At 43.8% G+C, this 16,156-nt stretch overlaps 2 protein-coding genes across 2 annotated transcripts in view; both read right to left on the bottom strand.

Moving 5' to 3' along the window:
- Window positions 1–4,389: 4,389 nt before the first annotated feature.
- mafaa (MAF bZIP transcription factor Aa) lies at window positions 4,390–6,917 on the bottom strand. Its single transcript, XM_079999022.1, has one exon. The coding sequence runs from the start codon at window positions 5,997–5,999 to the stop codon at window positions 5,049–5,051; it is 951 nt and encodes a 316-aa protein (XP_079855148.1). The 5' UTR covers window positions 6,000–6,917; the 3' UTR covers window positions 4,390–5,048.
- A 4,231-nt stretch (window positions 6,918–11,148) lies between these two features.
- The window catches only part of zc3h3 (zinc finger CCCH-type containing 3), a 49,418-nt gene continuing 44,410 nt past the window's right edge, over window positions 11,149–16,156 (bottom strand). Inside the window, exons 10-12 of the mRNA XM_079997780.1 lie at window positions 14,399–14,562; window positions 13,531–13,682; window positions 11,149–11,492 (exon numbers count right to left, since the gene is read on the bottom strand). Coding sequence (XP_079853906.1) covers window positions 11,455–11,492; window positions 13,531–13,682; window positions 14,399–14,562 — 354 coding nt within the window. The 3' untranslated portion in view covers window positions 11,149–11,454. The remainder of the gene's footprint in view (window positions 11,493–13,530; window positions 13,683–14,398; window positions 14,563–16,156) is intronic.

Raw genomic sequence — 16,156 nt, forward strand, 5'->3', positions numbered from 1 at the left:
AAAATTGTAGCTGTTGATGTTTGTGCATATATACCCCTACCCCCAAAACCACCAGCACCACCAAAAATCTACAGTCAGCGAAATTATTTATTTTATAGACTTTAGAGAACACACTAACTTCAATGGAAAAAAGTAAACATCACCTCCAAAAATTCTCACACTGCAAGCACAGATAGATCCAGACAGACAGAAAGACAGATACAGATGGACTTCATATTTTGGACATTATATATTTTTAATTCATGCCTGTGTTACTGCAGCCAACACACACAAAGGGTTAAAATAATGTTGTTAGACAGGATATAACAGTGATATACAGATGCCTTAGTCGTTGCAATGTGTGGAACTCTGTACACTTCAAAAGGGAGTGGTGGCTGGAGAATTTCAGCCTTTGCATTTCTCCCATCCTTGTTGTCCTTCCTCCAGGGGCAACCAGAAGCAGTGGGCAGCCTTCACTATGACCAATTTGAGGTGTAGATCCATGTTGTTGTCAGGTCAGGAAGTGTTCTGCCTGGTTTTAAATTGTGCTCATTTTTTTTGTTGGAGGAGACCCATGTGAGCACAGGGCAACATGCAAAGTTCATACAGAAAGGCCCCTAATCGGGAGATAACCCACCTCAGCACAGTGCCAAGAGCGACCCAGGCGGGACTCACACCCAGGACCTTCTTGCTGTAAGGCAGCAGTGAAAGAAAGAAAGAAAGAAAGAAAGAAAGAAAGAAAGAAAGGAACACACCAATTACAAGAAGAAATGGGCGAAAAAAACAAATACCAATTACAAGGAAGATTAAAATAATGATTCAAAGAAAGAAAAACCCAAACATCCCAACATTTCTTTCTTTCAACATGTATACATGCATATACATGTTGTGGGGCACTGTACATTTAGTAAGAAAGAAAGAAAGAAAGAAAGAAAGAAAGAAAGAAAGAAAGAAAGAAAGAAAGACACCTATTACAAGAAAAAATGGACAAAAAAAACAAATACCAAATACAAGGAAGATTAGAATAACTATTCAAAGAAAGAAAAACCCAAACATCCCAACATTTCTTTCTTTCAACATGTATACTTGCATGTACATGTTGTGGGGCACTGTACACTTCAGTAAGAGTGAAAGAAAGAAAGAAAGAAAGAAAGAAAGACCAATTACAAGAAACAATGGGCAAAAAAATATATACCAATTACAAGGAAGATTGAAAATAACTATTCAAAGAAAGAAAAACCCAAACATCCCAACATTTCTTTCTTTCAACATGTATACTTGCATATACATGTTGTGGGGCACTGTACACTTCAGTAAGAGTAAAAGAAAGAAAGAAAGAAAGAAAGAAAGAAAGAAAGAAAGAAAGAAAGAAAGAAAGAAAGAAAGAAAGAAAGAAAGAAAGAAAAGGATGTAGAAGAAATAAATCTTAAAATACATATTTAAAGAAAGAGAGAACGGAATGGATAGAAGAAATAAAGATAAAATATCTATTTAAAGAAAGAAAGGAAGAAGCCTGGACTATGATCACATCAGCACCAACACGAGGTGGCATGATCTGTATTTCTTCAACCTGAGAGTGAAGACCCTTACAGCTCAGTGACTGCACACACACACACACACACACGGGCGCACACACACACGCACACACACGCGAACACACACACACCCACACACACGCACACATACACACACAGGGGTTAATATAGCTGTCACACGCACAGGCACACGCAGAACAGTAATAGAGATGGAGAGGGGGTGTGGGAAAGGGAAGGCTCGTCTGTGCCTTGCTGTATGTGGAGGTGGCGAACCCCGGTCGGACCAATAAACAGCCTGAGACCCTCGGAGAGTCATCCATCCATCCATCCATCCACCCACCCACCCACCCACCCTTCCAGACATCCCGGCTGACTGACGGCCGGTCCCGGGATAGAGGTGCTGATGCTGGAGGAACGCCGCTCCATCGTGCGTTCATTGCGTGTCCAACTAAATTTGATTTGTATCAGAATAAAGCGCGATTCGAATACAAACACCAGTCAATTAATATAAGTAAGATACATAATTATCACATTTTAAACATGAGGTTTATTTCCTTAATTTAAGAAAAGCTATCGAAATGTAAGATGTAAAAAAAGTTGATAAATAAAACAGCGTGGCGTAGTGATTTAACTCTAAATCCAATTAAAACCATTTTTTTAGGCAAAAGGGTAAACAATTAAATAGTGGTAAATGAAGGATGTTGTGATGATATAAATTGTATTATCTGTATAATATCAGCAATAATAACAATTAATGATCATTCAATTATTAACCAACTATAGTTTTTGATTATTATTTTATTGTTTCAATCCTATTTTAGTCAAATACTGTTAGATAATAGCGAAAGTAAAAAACAACAACACGTTAATAATATCGCTCGTGAGGCCATCATTTCGTAATACAAGTGGAATTACGTTACTCACATTAATCAATTACAATGAATTACTATAGATCAACAAAAAAATATTTGTATCAAGTTATTTTGCGGATATTAAATGTAGAGGATTCTGACAATTATTGTTATTTATTGTCACAATTATTATTATTATTATTATTAGTATTATTATTAGTATTATTAGTAGTAGTAGTAGTAGTATTAGTAGTAGTAGTAGTATTTCCACATAGTCTTGTTTCTATTTATATGTCTATTTTATTCCTAACTTCACGAAAACGAGCTCGACTAAAGCTAAACTGCTGAATAAACAATAAAAATAAAACAAACTCAGCGCAGTTGTACAATATAAAATCCTTGTTCGTAAATGAATTCTGCGAAGAATCAGATGCATTTCGGACAGAACTTTTTATTAAACATTATGAAAACAAGATTCCCAACAACATTCCAATGTTAAAGTTTCACCTGTCGACACATTCGGACATTGCTGACACGTGACGTCAGGACACGTTTCTAGAATAAATATAGAAATCATATGTACAGATATACAGGAACAGCACTGTGCAGAAGGGTTGCCATCTTCCTCAGCCCCATATATATTTTAGGACGCCGCAAAAATGCATGAGCACCCTGAAGTTGAAATGATGGGGGTTCGATGTGAAACATTGAACGACTGGATTTTCCGGCCTAATTTATCACCAGGAGTCGGGTGGGCCTTTAATAGGCCATCAGTCTTATTTTATTTCAGATAAAACCAACCCGCCAAGATGCAAGTCAGGAGGATCGCAGCATTAATACAGAGTTGAGGGATCGAATTATTTGTAAATAAAATTTAAAATCGAATTTATTCGAGTTATGGCTGCTAATTGGTTGCCTCGGATCAACCGACAGGCTGCCCAACATACTTCTGCACAATATTGCACATATATCTAGGTCGCCGAAAACACACCAACCACGTTGTTATTGTTGTTGTTGTTTTTTTGTTAACTACATGTGTTTTTTTTAATTTCTCCAAAAAAGTAAGAGCTCTCCCATCAAGGAAAAAAAAAAAACTAACAAACAAAAAAAAAACAACAACCGCATTTTCGACAGAGACGAATTTAAGACATGAGGCTGCAGAACGACCCACAGTCCTTCCAACTAAAGTAATAAATAAAATTACATAAAAAAAAAAAAAACAACAAACAAACAAAAGTCGCTTCATTAAGTATCGGGTTTGTGCATAGAGTTTTAGCAGCGAACGCAGTCCTCATGTTATCTCTTATATCAATCAAATTTACATCGTGTGTTTTTTTGAGAGAGACAAGTCAAAAAGGTCCTTTTTAAGTAAAAAACAAAACGTTTTGCCCAATTGGATCTCTTCCTAGTGCAGAATCAGGCTTGCCTTCGACATGACATCTTCAGCGGGAGGATAACCATAGACACGTTGCATGCTCAGGTAACATACAAACATTTGTATTTTTAAGACGTTTGGAAGAAGAATCAAGCAACAAAATTATTATAATTATTATTATGATAGTTATTATTTTCAAAAGAGAGAAGACAGCAACTGTTTTCTACACGTATGTACAAGGTTGAAATAAATAAATTCGAAAATTCTGGCTCAGTTTTATTCTATTTTTTTTTTTTGTCGGTTTTTTTTTTCCCCTTTTCTTTTAAAACAATAGAAAAGTTGATTGAAAATAGCGTCGGAGATGCGTCCGTCGCGGTGACAGCAGATTGTTTTGCCCCTGCAAGGGGAAATGGGGAAGGGGGGGTTGCATACCCAGGCCTTGCTGTTTGCGGGGGAGAGGGGGGGGGGGGGTCGTGTTAAAAGGAGGGGAGGGGGGTGGGACATGCTTCCCATACATGTGTGAAGATTTGGGAGATGACTGGATTTGGGGGGGGGGGGGGGGGGGGGGGGGGCGAGAGGGGGGTCACCATACATGTCCTGCATGCAGGGTCACTGAAGAGCAACTGGGAAGTCGATTCAAAGGTTCCTTCTCTGAATCATTACAGTCAGCTTGATACACCATCAGGGAGCGAGTGTTGTTGTTGTTTTTGGTTGGGTTTTTTTTGTCTTTTTTTTCCAATTTCCTGTCTATTTGCTTCTTCTGTTTCAGTCCGATCTGAAAAAATAAAATCTCATCCAGTCCCAGGTTTAACACGAACGAAAAAAAAACAAACCCAAAACAAAACAAACAACAACAACAAAAAAACAACAACAACAACAACAACAAAAAATAAAAACAAACAACGACCAGTGTCTGTTGTCAGGTTGGTTCGGTAAGACTTCATCCGTCGATGTCCTTGTTTTAAAGCGTCAAGTCTCGATTTTGATGTTGACAAAGCAGGCTCAGTGATCCCGTGTCCAAATGAGAGGTTCTTTAGTTACAGAGGTTTTGCCAAAATACCGTTAAGACTTATCGAGCGCACGCGCATTCCTTTGGTGCGCGTTTTAAAAATGAAGCATTGTTGTGTGTGTGTGTGTGTGTGTGTGTGTGTGTGTTTTAAATATACAATAATCATCTTTTTGGTGGAGGGAATAATTGTAAACAATGCAAACAAGAGAAAATATAAATATGGTTTAAAAAGGAGTCTGAGGGGTCAGGGCGGGGTCATAGTCCTTAAGCTACGGATCAAGTCTCTCTCCCCGATCCCATCACATGAAGAAGTCCGGGCCGCCCTGCTTCCCGGACGGGTCTCTACTGTTTGTGGGCCCCGCTGCGGCGGCGTTGTAGGTCCGGCTCGCCAGCTTCTCGTACTTCTCCTTGTACAGGTCCCGCTCCTTGGCGAGGCGGGCCACGTCCTGCTTCAGCTGCTCCACCTGGCTCTGCAGGGTGCACTTCTCCGTCTCCAGCATGTGCCGCTGCTGCACCCGCTTGTAGCGGCACGACTGCGCGTAGCCGCGGTTCTTGAGCGTGCGTCTCTTCTGCTTCAGGCGGATCACCTCCTCCTTGCTGAAGCCGCGGAGCTGCCGGTTCAGCTCCCGCACCGTCATGCTGACCAGCTGGTCGTCCGAGAAGCGGTCCTCCAGGCGGGCGTGGTGGCCGTGGTGGTGGCCGTGGTGGTGGTGGTGGTGGGACTGGTGGTGGTGGTGCGCCGCCACCGAGGCCGTGGACAGGTCCTCGCCGACGTACTGCTGCCCGCGGAAGCCCTCGTAGGCCTGGTGGTGGTGGTGATGGTGGTGGGCGTTCCCGATCAAGGCCTCCACCGCGTCCTCCGGGGTCAGGTTGAGCGCCTCGGGGTTGATGTGGTGCTGGTAGTTGGGGATCCAGTACAGGTCCTCCAGTTGCGACTTGCCCGCGGTGTTCTGATTGTTGCTGCCGCCGCCACTGCTGCCGGGGCCGCTGCTCACCCCGTTGGCCCCGATGGTCTGGTTGGACTGGGCGCCCGGGCTAGGGGCACAGAAGCTCGGCGAGGAAGGCACGGAGGAGCAGGGCGTGCTGATGGGGGTGGAGGACAGGGAGCCCGGCGGGAGGCGGTGGCAGTACCGGTCGGCCTCGGGCGGCTCCTTCTTCACCTCGAACTTCATCAGGTCGAAGTCGTTGACGTACTCGATGGCCAGGGGGCTGTTGGGCAGCTCGGCGCTCATAGCGAGGTCGGTGGCCATGTCAGTCCATGCGACGACTCCCCCCCTCACAGCCAAACCGACACCGGGCAGCCCTCCGGGATGCAGGTTGCACGAAGGAATAAAAAGACTGGATCGTGTGTATATATAGACACACGCACACGCCCGGTGCTTGTGGCCGCAAGAGTGGGGAAGGGAGGGTGGGGAGAAGACTCGCGTATTATGGCTGCAAGCGCCTAAAACAAGTTCTATATATAGTGGCGTGAATACATGTATGCATGTAAATGAACTTGTACACCTGCCAGCTCGCCTCCGTGCGCTTCTCTTGTTGACAACCGATCACAGGCCAGACGCTTTAATACCAGGGAGCCTGGATGAAACTGGAGCCCGGTGGTGGATCCGGAGGCACCGACCCGTCTTGTCCTCGCTTCACCTCTGCGTTGGACGCGCTCCGCCGCCCTGTGATTTATTGTCCTTGACTCCTGGTCAGTCAAATCAGACAAACATGTTCCAGTATCCTTCTTCACCTCCACTGTTTACCTCCTAGCTCGCAGAGAAGCAGACTGGAGACAGCGCAGCACTTTCTACACGGAACCACATTCAAGTCGTCCAGTGAACGAGGTTCAACACCACCGGACAGCAGCGCGTAAAGCTGTGCGTAAAAGTCCCAAGTTTGTAACGCAATGGATCCGAAATGGAATGGGATGGAGAAAAAAAGTCTCAGACTTCATCTAAATTTTGCACTGGGAAGTTAAGCATATACTTCCCGTGTATTGAGGGACCTGGGAGAGTGTGGTCCCCGTGTTTGAATGGTCGGTCCAGATTGTGTTAAAGCGAGCTACTCACGGATTCGTTCCCCCCAAGGTCCGACCCCCTAAACCGGGGGCGCGTTGTTTTGTTGACTGCGTGCGTGTATGCTAATATAATAAGTGATTATTTTTAGATCCGCCAGGAGGAAACCCTTGTCTGCTCTCCACGCAGTGTCACTGAGGCACTGAGTGGAGCAATCTGCACTTATAAAGGCAGCGTGGCCCCGACCCCCTCCCCACCCCCCACCCACCCACCCTGGAGGCGTGACAGGCCAATGGGCGTGGAACCGGAGCTGTGGATTTGCATCCTCCTATAGCAGCCTCTGAATGGAGCGGGCTGCAGGACAGGTGCGTGTCCCCCCCTCTAGTGACCGAGCATGTGCAACTGCACGCTCGGGACGCGCACACGCGGGGATGGGGAAGACGATACAGAGCCGCACGTCTCCCTCAGAGAAAATGTTTGCTTGGAACTGGAGAAACTTTTCGTCGCTTTCGAACCCCTCTCATGAATGTAGAATGGAAGGGGGCTGGATTGAACGAGCTTGCAAGAGTAGTCTGACTTCAGGCTAATTTAGCAGTCTTGGACTTCATGGAATGGAATTCGTTTTAATTGATTTATTTTCAAGGGACCATGCACACTATTAAACATAAATGTTGCCATTTCCACAAACCTTTTTAGCCTTTTCGGAACATTGCATAGATTTATGTTGTTGACATACGTTATGTGTGTGTGTGTGTGTGTGTGTGTGTGTGTGTGTGTGTGTGTGTGTGTGTGTGTGTGTGAGGATGTGTGTGTGTGTGTGTGTGTGTGTGTGTGTGTGTGTGTGTGTATGTGTGTGTGTGTGTGTGTGCGCGTGCGTGTGTGTGTGTGTGCCCCCTACTTTTTCCAGGTTGTGAATCGTTATTAGAGGTTCATTGTTTGTTTTTGGTTGTATTGTGTGTCAATTTGTTTATGTTTTCGCTTTGTATGTGAAGCTGCTCAAGGAACTGCAGTTCTTCATTTCCGCCGGAGGTCTATTGTTATTGTCGTAATTATAAATGGCCTCATATTGAGTCCATTTGTGACTAACTAGATTCATGTGAATATCACTTGTATAAATATAACATATCATAAAGCAAATATAAGCTGTATGATCATTTCTTTCACCTGTACATCGCAGAATGCTTACAGTATATCAGTCCATATGAGCTGCTATCTAATTTAACTGTCAAAGAGTGAAGGAGATTTGTACATTTTTTGCTGTTAAGAGAACGAGAATTTTATCGGTTTATGGAGAAAATCTTACATCCGTACATCCATCGTACATCCAAAACAATCGGAGGCAGCCTACTTGATAATTAAGCCTGTTTTATTATACAGTAATGTATTAGAATCAATAATCCATTAGACGATTCAAATAGGGTTCACAGTCTTTTGTAAACCAGTTTGTTTTTAAGATTAAAGTGGAATCTTCCATTTGAAACTGGAATTTTTTTCCTTTTAACATCCAGGTTTACCCACATCTTCACCCAAGACGGCAGCCATCTTCTGACCAATATTCTTTCTTTTCTTGGTCACTTGAGGTGGTGGGGATATTTTTCCATGTGGTTTCTGAAAAGGTTTCTGGCAAATATGGGATTTTTTAACAAATAATATTACAAATGACCACTTTAAGGTATTTATAAGGGAGTATTTGAGAGAGTATAGGCCTTTCCAATCACTAATGAATATCTATAATTTATTTAGTGTCACATGCCCCAATGCCAAAAAAAAATCAATCGACATTTCCGTGTGTCTGAGGACTTTACAGCATTGTCTGGATTAATTATGACCGCCGGTTCCTCGAGATCACTATCCATAGGGGTTTTTATTCATAATTAATCACAAATTGCATTGCGCGCAACGGCACGCGTTTGGCGATGAAAGATCTGGAAATGAATTCAAAGGATGGTGTTGAACGATATCGATACCGGAGATAAGCATTGTGGGATCTTAAGACTCCACAGCGAGTGGATGGATACCAAGATGCCTCCACATTTGACCCGTAGAGCCCTTTAAGCCAGAACGGCACTTGGGAATGCTGGGGCCAACGAGACCCCGGCGTCCCATCAGGAGAATAAATGATACCGTTGGGATATATCCGTGAAATAGTGCTTATCATCACGAAAAACAGGTGGCAGTAACTTTAACTTGGTCAGATGGGGAACAGCAGACCTTGCAGTGCGCTGAGCTTAACTTCCTGTCCGAGCTGCCTGTGAAATACGTGCCCTCCCCATGGCTCAAATCTGCTGGCTCGGGTGAAAAGAGGAGTATGGGATGAGGGGACGGAAATCATATCAAGGTATTTGAAGTTTAGGTGCGCTAAGTCATTAGGACGGTTTTTATCAAATAAGCAGGAGTGCCCCCACCCCAAATGCCAAGCTAAGCAGTCTGTATTGAAATGCCATATTTAAGAAGATCTGCTGTGGTCCATTCATTGTCACGGATAGGGGGGAGTGTCTGCGGCCGAGGGCTTGAGACATAAATTTTTGAAGTCAGGGTTTTCATTGTGTCTTTTGCATATTGTGAGTTCGCTGGTGGTGCAGTTCTCCCGATTTAAGCAAAATGGACATCAGCAAGGGGGGGATCGACAGTGGGCTTTGAGGAGCTTTGAGCCAGGTAGACCCGTCCAAACCAAAGCCGTCCATTGGCTCCAGGGGGTTGCCGAGGGTTATCTGAGAGCCGAAGGTTTTGTATGTGCCGTTAAGTCACTAATGCATGCAGCCAAGAAGGAATTAGCTTTAATTGTACGGCTATGTATCGGCGTGCGCGCGCACCCGCACGCAGTCTCACATACACACACAATGAGATAAAGAGGCTTACCTTGAAAATCAGGAATTTTACCTCATGTTGTAGGCCTAACCTTATATGAGAAAGTTATTTGTGCAACAAATTACATGCATACATTAAAGTGGACTATTAAACAAACAAAATATGTGACAAATTCATAATATGATGTGAACTTCATTATCTTTATTGATGGATCACATGTTCTAATTAAATATATGGTTTTACGCCATTTGGAGACACACACACACACACAGACACACACACACACACACACACACACACACAGCAAAGGATGACTGTTGACCTTCCTTTTTGTCTAAGAGTCTCAATGAACGGATGATTCCTCTTCCTCTGTCTTCACTCAGTCTCGTGCGCTTTTACAAAAAATTGAAATATTGATCTTAATTACAGTTTGCCAAGCTCAGCAGCTCACGTTGAGGGTTTTAGACGAGAGACAGCAGACATCTGTCTAAGGCACTTATGTCTTCAGCGGATAGGCAATGTGGGTGAGGAGGAAGGAAAAAAAAAAGGGTACAAGAAGGTAAGAGTGATAGCTCCCCGTCTTCTACTTTTTTTTTTGCCCAGAGAACACATCTAGCTCTCCATCTCTCTGCTGTCAATAGAGCTCAAAAAGAATCAAGTTAAATAGTTGCCATATGCAGGGCAACCTGCAATCACCCATCGAAACACCATCGCCTGAATCAAAAGTCATTCGAGCTCCATCCACGCTTCGTCAATATCTGCCAATTTTATGTGTGCATTTATCCATTCCCGCAAATTTAACATTTTGTAATGTGCTGGACCAATTGATCTTTTTCCTCTTGTTTTAGAGTTATACACTCAACTATCACAGACACACGGGGCTTGGAGTCTGCCTGGGATTCCTGATCCGGTAAACATTGTCACAGATCAGTCTGTTTGTGTTGCAGAGTCCGTAATTAATGTCTTTATTAATAATGTATTTTTCAGAATAATAGAACCTTTATTTCAGAGTATCAGGGGTCGTACTCGCACCAACAGACTGCAGATGGCCGCACAAGGTGTGTTAATTGTTTCATCATTAGACTGTATGCTCTGAGGCCAGGAGATGGATAGATTACACCCGTTGCGGCTAATTACATTACACGCAGGAAGGAAATGGAGAGAATGAGGGACTGAGAAAATGTGATGGGGAGGGAAGTCGATATGAAAAGATGAGTTGAGTGAGCGGGGCGGATGGGGTTAAAGATAAAGGATGTGGTAGTTGCCCTCAAGACACAAGACGTGTGTGTGTGTGTGTGTGTGTGTGTGTGTGTGCGTGCGCGTGCACCCATGCACGCACGCACGCACGCACATGGCGGTGATGTCAACATGCGCTCATGTGTCTTGTCTCCCAGACTAAAACCAAGGGGCACTGCTGCTTCTGTCATCACCTTACAGATGAAAGTGTGTGTTCCCCCGGGACTCCCGCACACACGCACAGACGTGGAATGATACGGCCGCACCAAAACAGAAACACACTCAAGAGCCTATAAACACTCCGGGACCCATAAACCCACCCTGAGGCGCCCCAAGGAGCACACGGCAAAATAGGTACACACCAACAATTCACTTTATTCATTTCGTTAATATATTTACAAAAGTGTTATTGGATAAAAAGCTGCATCATACACATTTAAGCAGATATGTAAAATAACTTTTCAGACTTTATAGAATATAGCATCAGACCCTGAGATAAAAAATTCTGGGGACAGGGAAATCTGTCAGCATGAAGTCATCCATCAGAATGAAATCAAAAGAATAGAAAAATTGATATTTTCAGTCAGTTAAAAATGGTTCAAAGTGGCCGTGAGACTTTTGAGAGTCATATCACTTTGTGTCCAGCCTCGCGCCGGACCTCTCAGCACTTGAGCCGTGGCTTGATCTGGAGTTTCTTCTCTGTGGATGAGAGACAGGAAGCCAGCTGGTTAATGTGAAGCTCAGCGATCGGCGCCCCAGAGACGGAAAAGGAAAGCAGCACCTTTTAAATTTTTTTGATCAAAATAAGGTTTAGGTTTGAAAACAGTAAAAGAAACTGGTGATATGTGTATATGTGTTTTTTGGCACATTAGACTGATTTTTGTTGAAACATTGAATCGTGGATGAAACGTTAAGTGATGGCATCCCCGCTAGATGAATGAGCAAAGGGGAAAGCGGCGACTGATGAAGTTTTGTATGTTCGCATGTTTGCGTGCGTGATGCTGCACTCTGGCAGTGATACATCATGTCTGGTGTAATTTATGCAAAGTGAAGGCTGCATTCCACCTTTAACGAGCCACTGAGGTGTGGAGCGTGTTTAGGGGAACTCGGCTGTCATTAGTAATACTTAGGTGAACAAAGTCTGTGTGTGTGTTGTCATTGGGAGCTGGGATCTCATTCTGCGAATTACAGTACCGTGAGTAAATAAAGCCATGGACAGACAGACCGACAGACACACAGACACAGACACACACAGACACACACAGACACACACACACACACACACACACACACACACACACACACACACACACACACACACACACACACACACACACACACACACAGACACACACAAAATCGGATGCAAACCAGACAAACCCTAGTCACCAAGAATTTGGAATTTGGAGAGGGGGTCAGGTCAGAGGTCCTACTTGTTTCCAAGCAGCTTTCTACACACAAGACTCTGAGAAAAGACGGTGAAAGGCATTTCCGGTGTGCGGGAGCGGCGTACAGTAGATACACTTAAGAGTGAGAGTTCTGGATTTGAGATATTTAGGATTATTCTCTGCTTACATGTGTTGCTGCTAATAAATACGATGAAATATGATTTTGACCTTCGAACGTTCCACTTTGAACATTCCTCAAGCGGAAGAGAAGTTCTCCCAATTGCTCCGCAAATTGTGATATAAGTGACTGAGGGTGAAACAAAATGTCTCTCCGGGCAAATTTAAGATGAATATCATAAAAATCAATGTGAAAAATTTGCCAGAATTGGAGAACTCTGTATAATATGTCAACGGAAGCACCAGATGTTTAGTCTCTTCTGTTGAGGTACTATCTCTCCTCGCTCACGACCATTTGTAGAACGTCCACCTCAGTTGATCTTGTTGGATAAAATCAATTCCTCATCTTATTCAAAATCTTAAAATCTTGTTTGTGTTTTTTTTTCCTTTTTTACACCAGCACAGGTGTACACAGATAATTAGAATAATCAAAGCAAAAATTACAATTTTATTGACATTTTCCAAATTCTAACCTCGTGTGTGTGAGTCAGTGAGTCAGAGTATATTTAAGTGCTTTTAGAGTTGCATTAATTTAAAAAACAAGTTTATTTTCGCTAAAAGTTAATGGAAGTAATAAAACAACGACAAAAAAAATCCGGACAACCAATGTAACATAGCACAGTTAGTACAGCGTCATTAAAACAATCATCAACTGGAATGCGGTATGAAAAGCTAAAAATCAGGTAACTGGTAAAACACTATTTGAGTACAAATAAGTGGCATATCTGGAGGCAGCTTGAGTTTGGGTTTGTGTGTGTGTCCAGCATAGGCAGGTGGGTGCTGGAGGAAAGCGGCGTCTCTTTTTGTCCTCTATTTGTCACGTCTGTCAACAGGAAAGCTCAGCTGTGCCCACTGTCCCGCCCCAAAACCTAAATGTTATTACCTCTGTCCCCCACGCATTAGCACACCTCGTTATAACCAACAGTGGATTCATTACCGCCGGCCTCAGTCTCCAGCTCCGCTGAGAAATTATCCCTCACAATCTCGAACTCACAATCCTTTGAAAGCTCCGTGAGCTGTGCGGTCGTTTGTAGAGCGTTAATACCCGGCAGAGCGAGTAAATACTATTAAATAATGCTACCGACACCATCAGCCTAACCATTCTGAGTTGTTTTGTGTGTACTGGGACCAGTGACCGGTGGTTTGAGCGGTTGCGGCGTTCCATTCCGTACCTTTCCCTCGCGGGGCTCCGGCGGGAGCGGTGTCCGGTGCCTCGGCCTCCTCCGGGGAGCTGGACAGAGAGATGAAAGACGGCAGCTTGGCGTGGCCAGAGGTTGGCGTGGCGGGCTCCGCCGGCGGCGGCATGACCACAGAAAGCTGCGGCCTGTGGAAGGGAAGGCAGATGATGGCACGTCACCGTGAACAAGCTGGATTTCATATTTTCGATATTAGAACTTCTCATTCAATAACAGTGACATCTAGCTGTCGAGCGGGATAATGTTGCAATACCTGTGATTCTGTGAGTAGTGCAGTTCAATACGATCATTTCTTTAACAGCTGACAGATCTTTGCCTGAATATATGATACTATAATACAAATGCTATAAAAATACTATGCCTACCAACTCAGAGTTCTTTTGCGTCCAATTTTAAATATATTAACGGAGTAACATTCACATTAACATAACACTTTGGTTACATTAGCAACACTCTTTGTTGGTCTACTCACCTGAGGCATCGTCATATTCATATTCGTCAAGAAAATTAAAGAAATTCTCAAAATGCAAATTCACTAACAATTTAGGAATCTAGGTGGAGATGATAGAATTGCCAAAACAGAACATCTGGATACTTTTGTATCGACCTTTTCCAATACTTGAAATTATCGAATGTGTTGTAATCGTAAGGCAAAAACAAAAAAAGATTGTTTTCAACTATCATTAGTCATAATGATCGTAGGTGACGCTAGATTTGCATTATGTCGGCAAATGTAGAGAAAGAACCAGCTGTGAACAGTGCCACCGATGAGGAAAGTCAAACCAGGGTAAGATTTATCTGTAAACGTTGGATGTGGCCGAATAGTGGGATCCTCCGTCCTGACCTCTTAGCGGAGTCCTTGGTGCGGGCTCTCCTGGCCGGGGCGGTGGGGCTGGAGGGGGGGCACCGCTTGCTCTGTTGGCGGTGCTGCAGCTTGCAGCGGGAGCCCTGGGGGCAGGAGCCCGTCCTGGAGAACTCTGGACACACCAGGGTGTGTTTCTTCTTACACTATTTGTCACACACACACACACAGACACACAGACACACAGACACACACACAGACACACACAGACACACACAAAACCCCCATTAACCCCATTAGAAAAACACAAATAGAAGTCAATCAATTATATTGAACGTATGATGGAAGCAACATAATCCCCATTATGATGGATTGGGAACCAGTCACCATCAGATATCTGAGAAGGAGAGAAAGATATTTACTTAGAACTATATTAATAACATGTACAGTATGTGAGCCTTTACCCCATCCAGTGAGAATATATATTACCATGCCTGATACTCCATATGACACATTACTCAAAATGGGTGGGTCACAGTGGGTCACTTTAAGAAGCTTTTTTGGAGTCATTGTACGTTGATGCAGCGTGTATTCAGATGTTTGTTTGTGGCAGTGTGTATGAAAGTGCAAATTGGTAGCTTCATTCTCCCGGAGATCTGATCCGTCCCACCTGTCAGAAAGGCTAATTATACTCACTATTTGGTGTTAGGCTTGTGTGCTAGTGTGTGTGTGTGTGTGTGTGTGTGTGTGTGTGTGTGTGTCTGTGTGTGTGTGTGTGTGTGTGTGTGTGTGTGTGTATGTGTATGTGTGTTTATTTGTATGTTTGTGCACGACTGGGTGAGCAAGAGCAGGTTGGTCCAGAAATAGAGTGTAGATTGGGGGACTTGTGTCTCAGTGTATGATTTGAAGAGTGTGTGTGTGTGTGTGTGTGTGTGTGTGTGTCCGTCTGTGTATGAGTGTGTGTGTTAAGGGTTGGGGGGGGGGGGGGGGGGGTCAGATCAAGATCAAGTTTCCATGAACAGTGTGGAGTCTTGCAGTGCGAACGAGCCTAGATGGCGTACATTCCCACTACACACCTCCTCCAAGTCAGAGTCTGAGGAAGACGTCAGAGCCCCTCTCAATGTCCCCCGCCGCACTGGTACCCATGCTAGAGGTCTTACGGTTCCAAAAAGTTGTAACCAGCGCAAAAGATAGGATATAATGAAATTTGGAAAATGTGCTCTCTCCATTCCAGAAATACAAGATTTGTTATCTACGAGTAAAGTATTTACATAAAAATATTCCAGTTTTTACTCAATTAAGTCCCAAAGCAACCCCGATGGGGATGCACAGATTTTTTTGGAACTGGACGGAGCGGGACAGTCCCTTAACTCAGTTGTGTTTGAAGTGTAAAACAAATAGATATAAAATAAAAAGTCAGGCACGGGAGCCGGCGCGCACCGCTGTCTGGAGGAGAAACAAAAAAAAGCTAAACTCCAATTCTCTGAGTAAGGTTTCTGCTTTTCATTTTCTATACAAGTAAGAAACTAAGGAAATGAAATAAATCTTTCTCTATGAGATTATGTTACAGTCACAACATTTGCATATTGACCGGCAGGTATGTGCGGGGGGGGACCTGCCCAATTGACCCCACGGTGCCCTATTTTAATCAGGCATGTTTTTTTCTTCAGTGTGAATGGGTATCGAGGTAGCAGATTGTCTGGGCAACATATATTCATGAGGAACACTTCATGAACCTCGCACTTCGGCGCACCTGCAATGTGAGCACATGTGTCCATGTGCGTTTTCTTTTTTTTTTTT

This window comes from Zeus faber, assembly GCF_960531495.2.
Source record: "Zeus faber genome assembly, chromosome: 1".
In the NCBI taxonomy this organism is placed as follows: domain Eukaryota; kingdom Metazoa; phylum Chordata; class Actinopteri; order Zeiformes; family Zeidae; genus Zeus; species Zeus faber.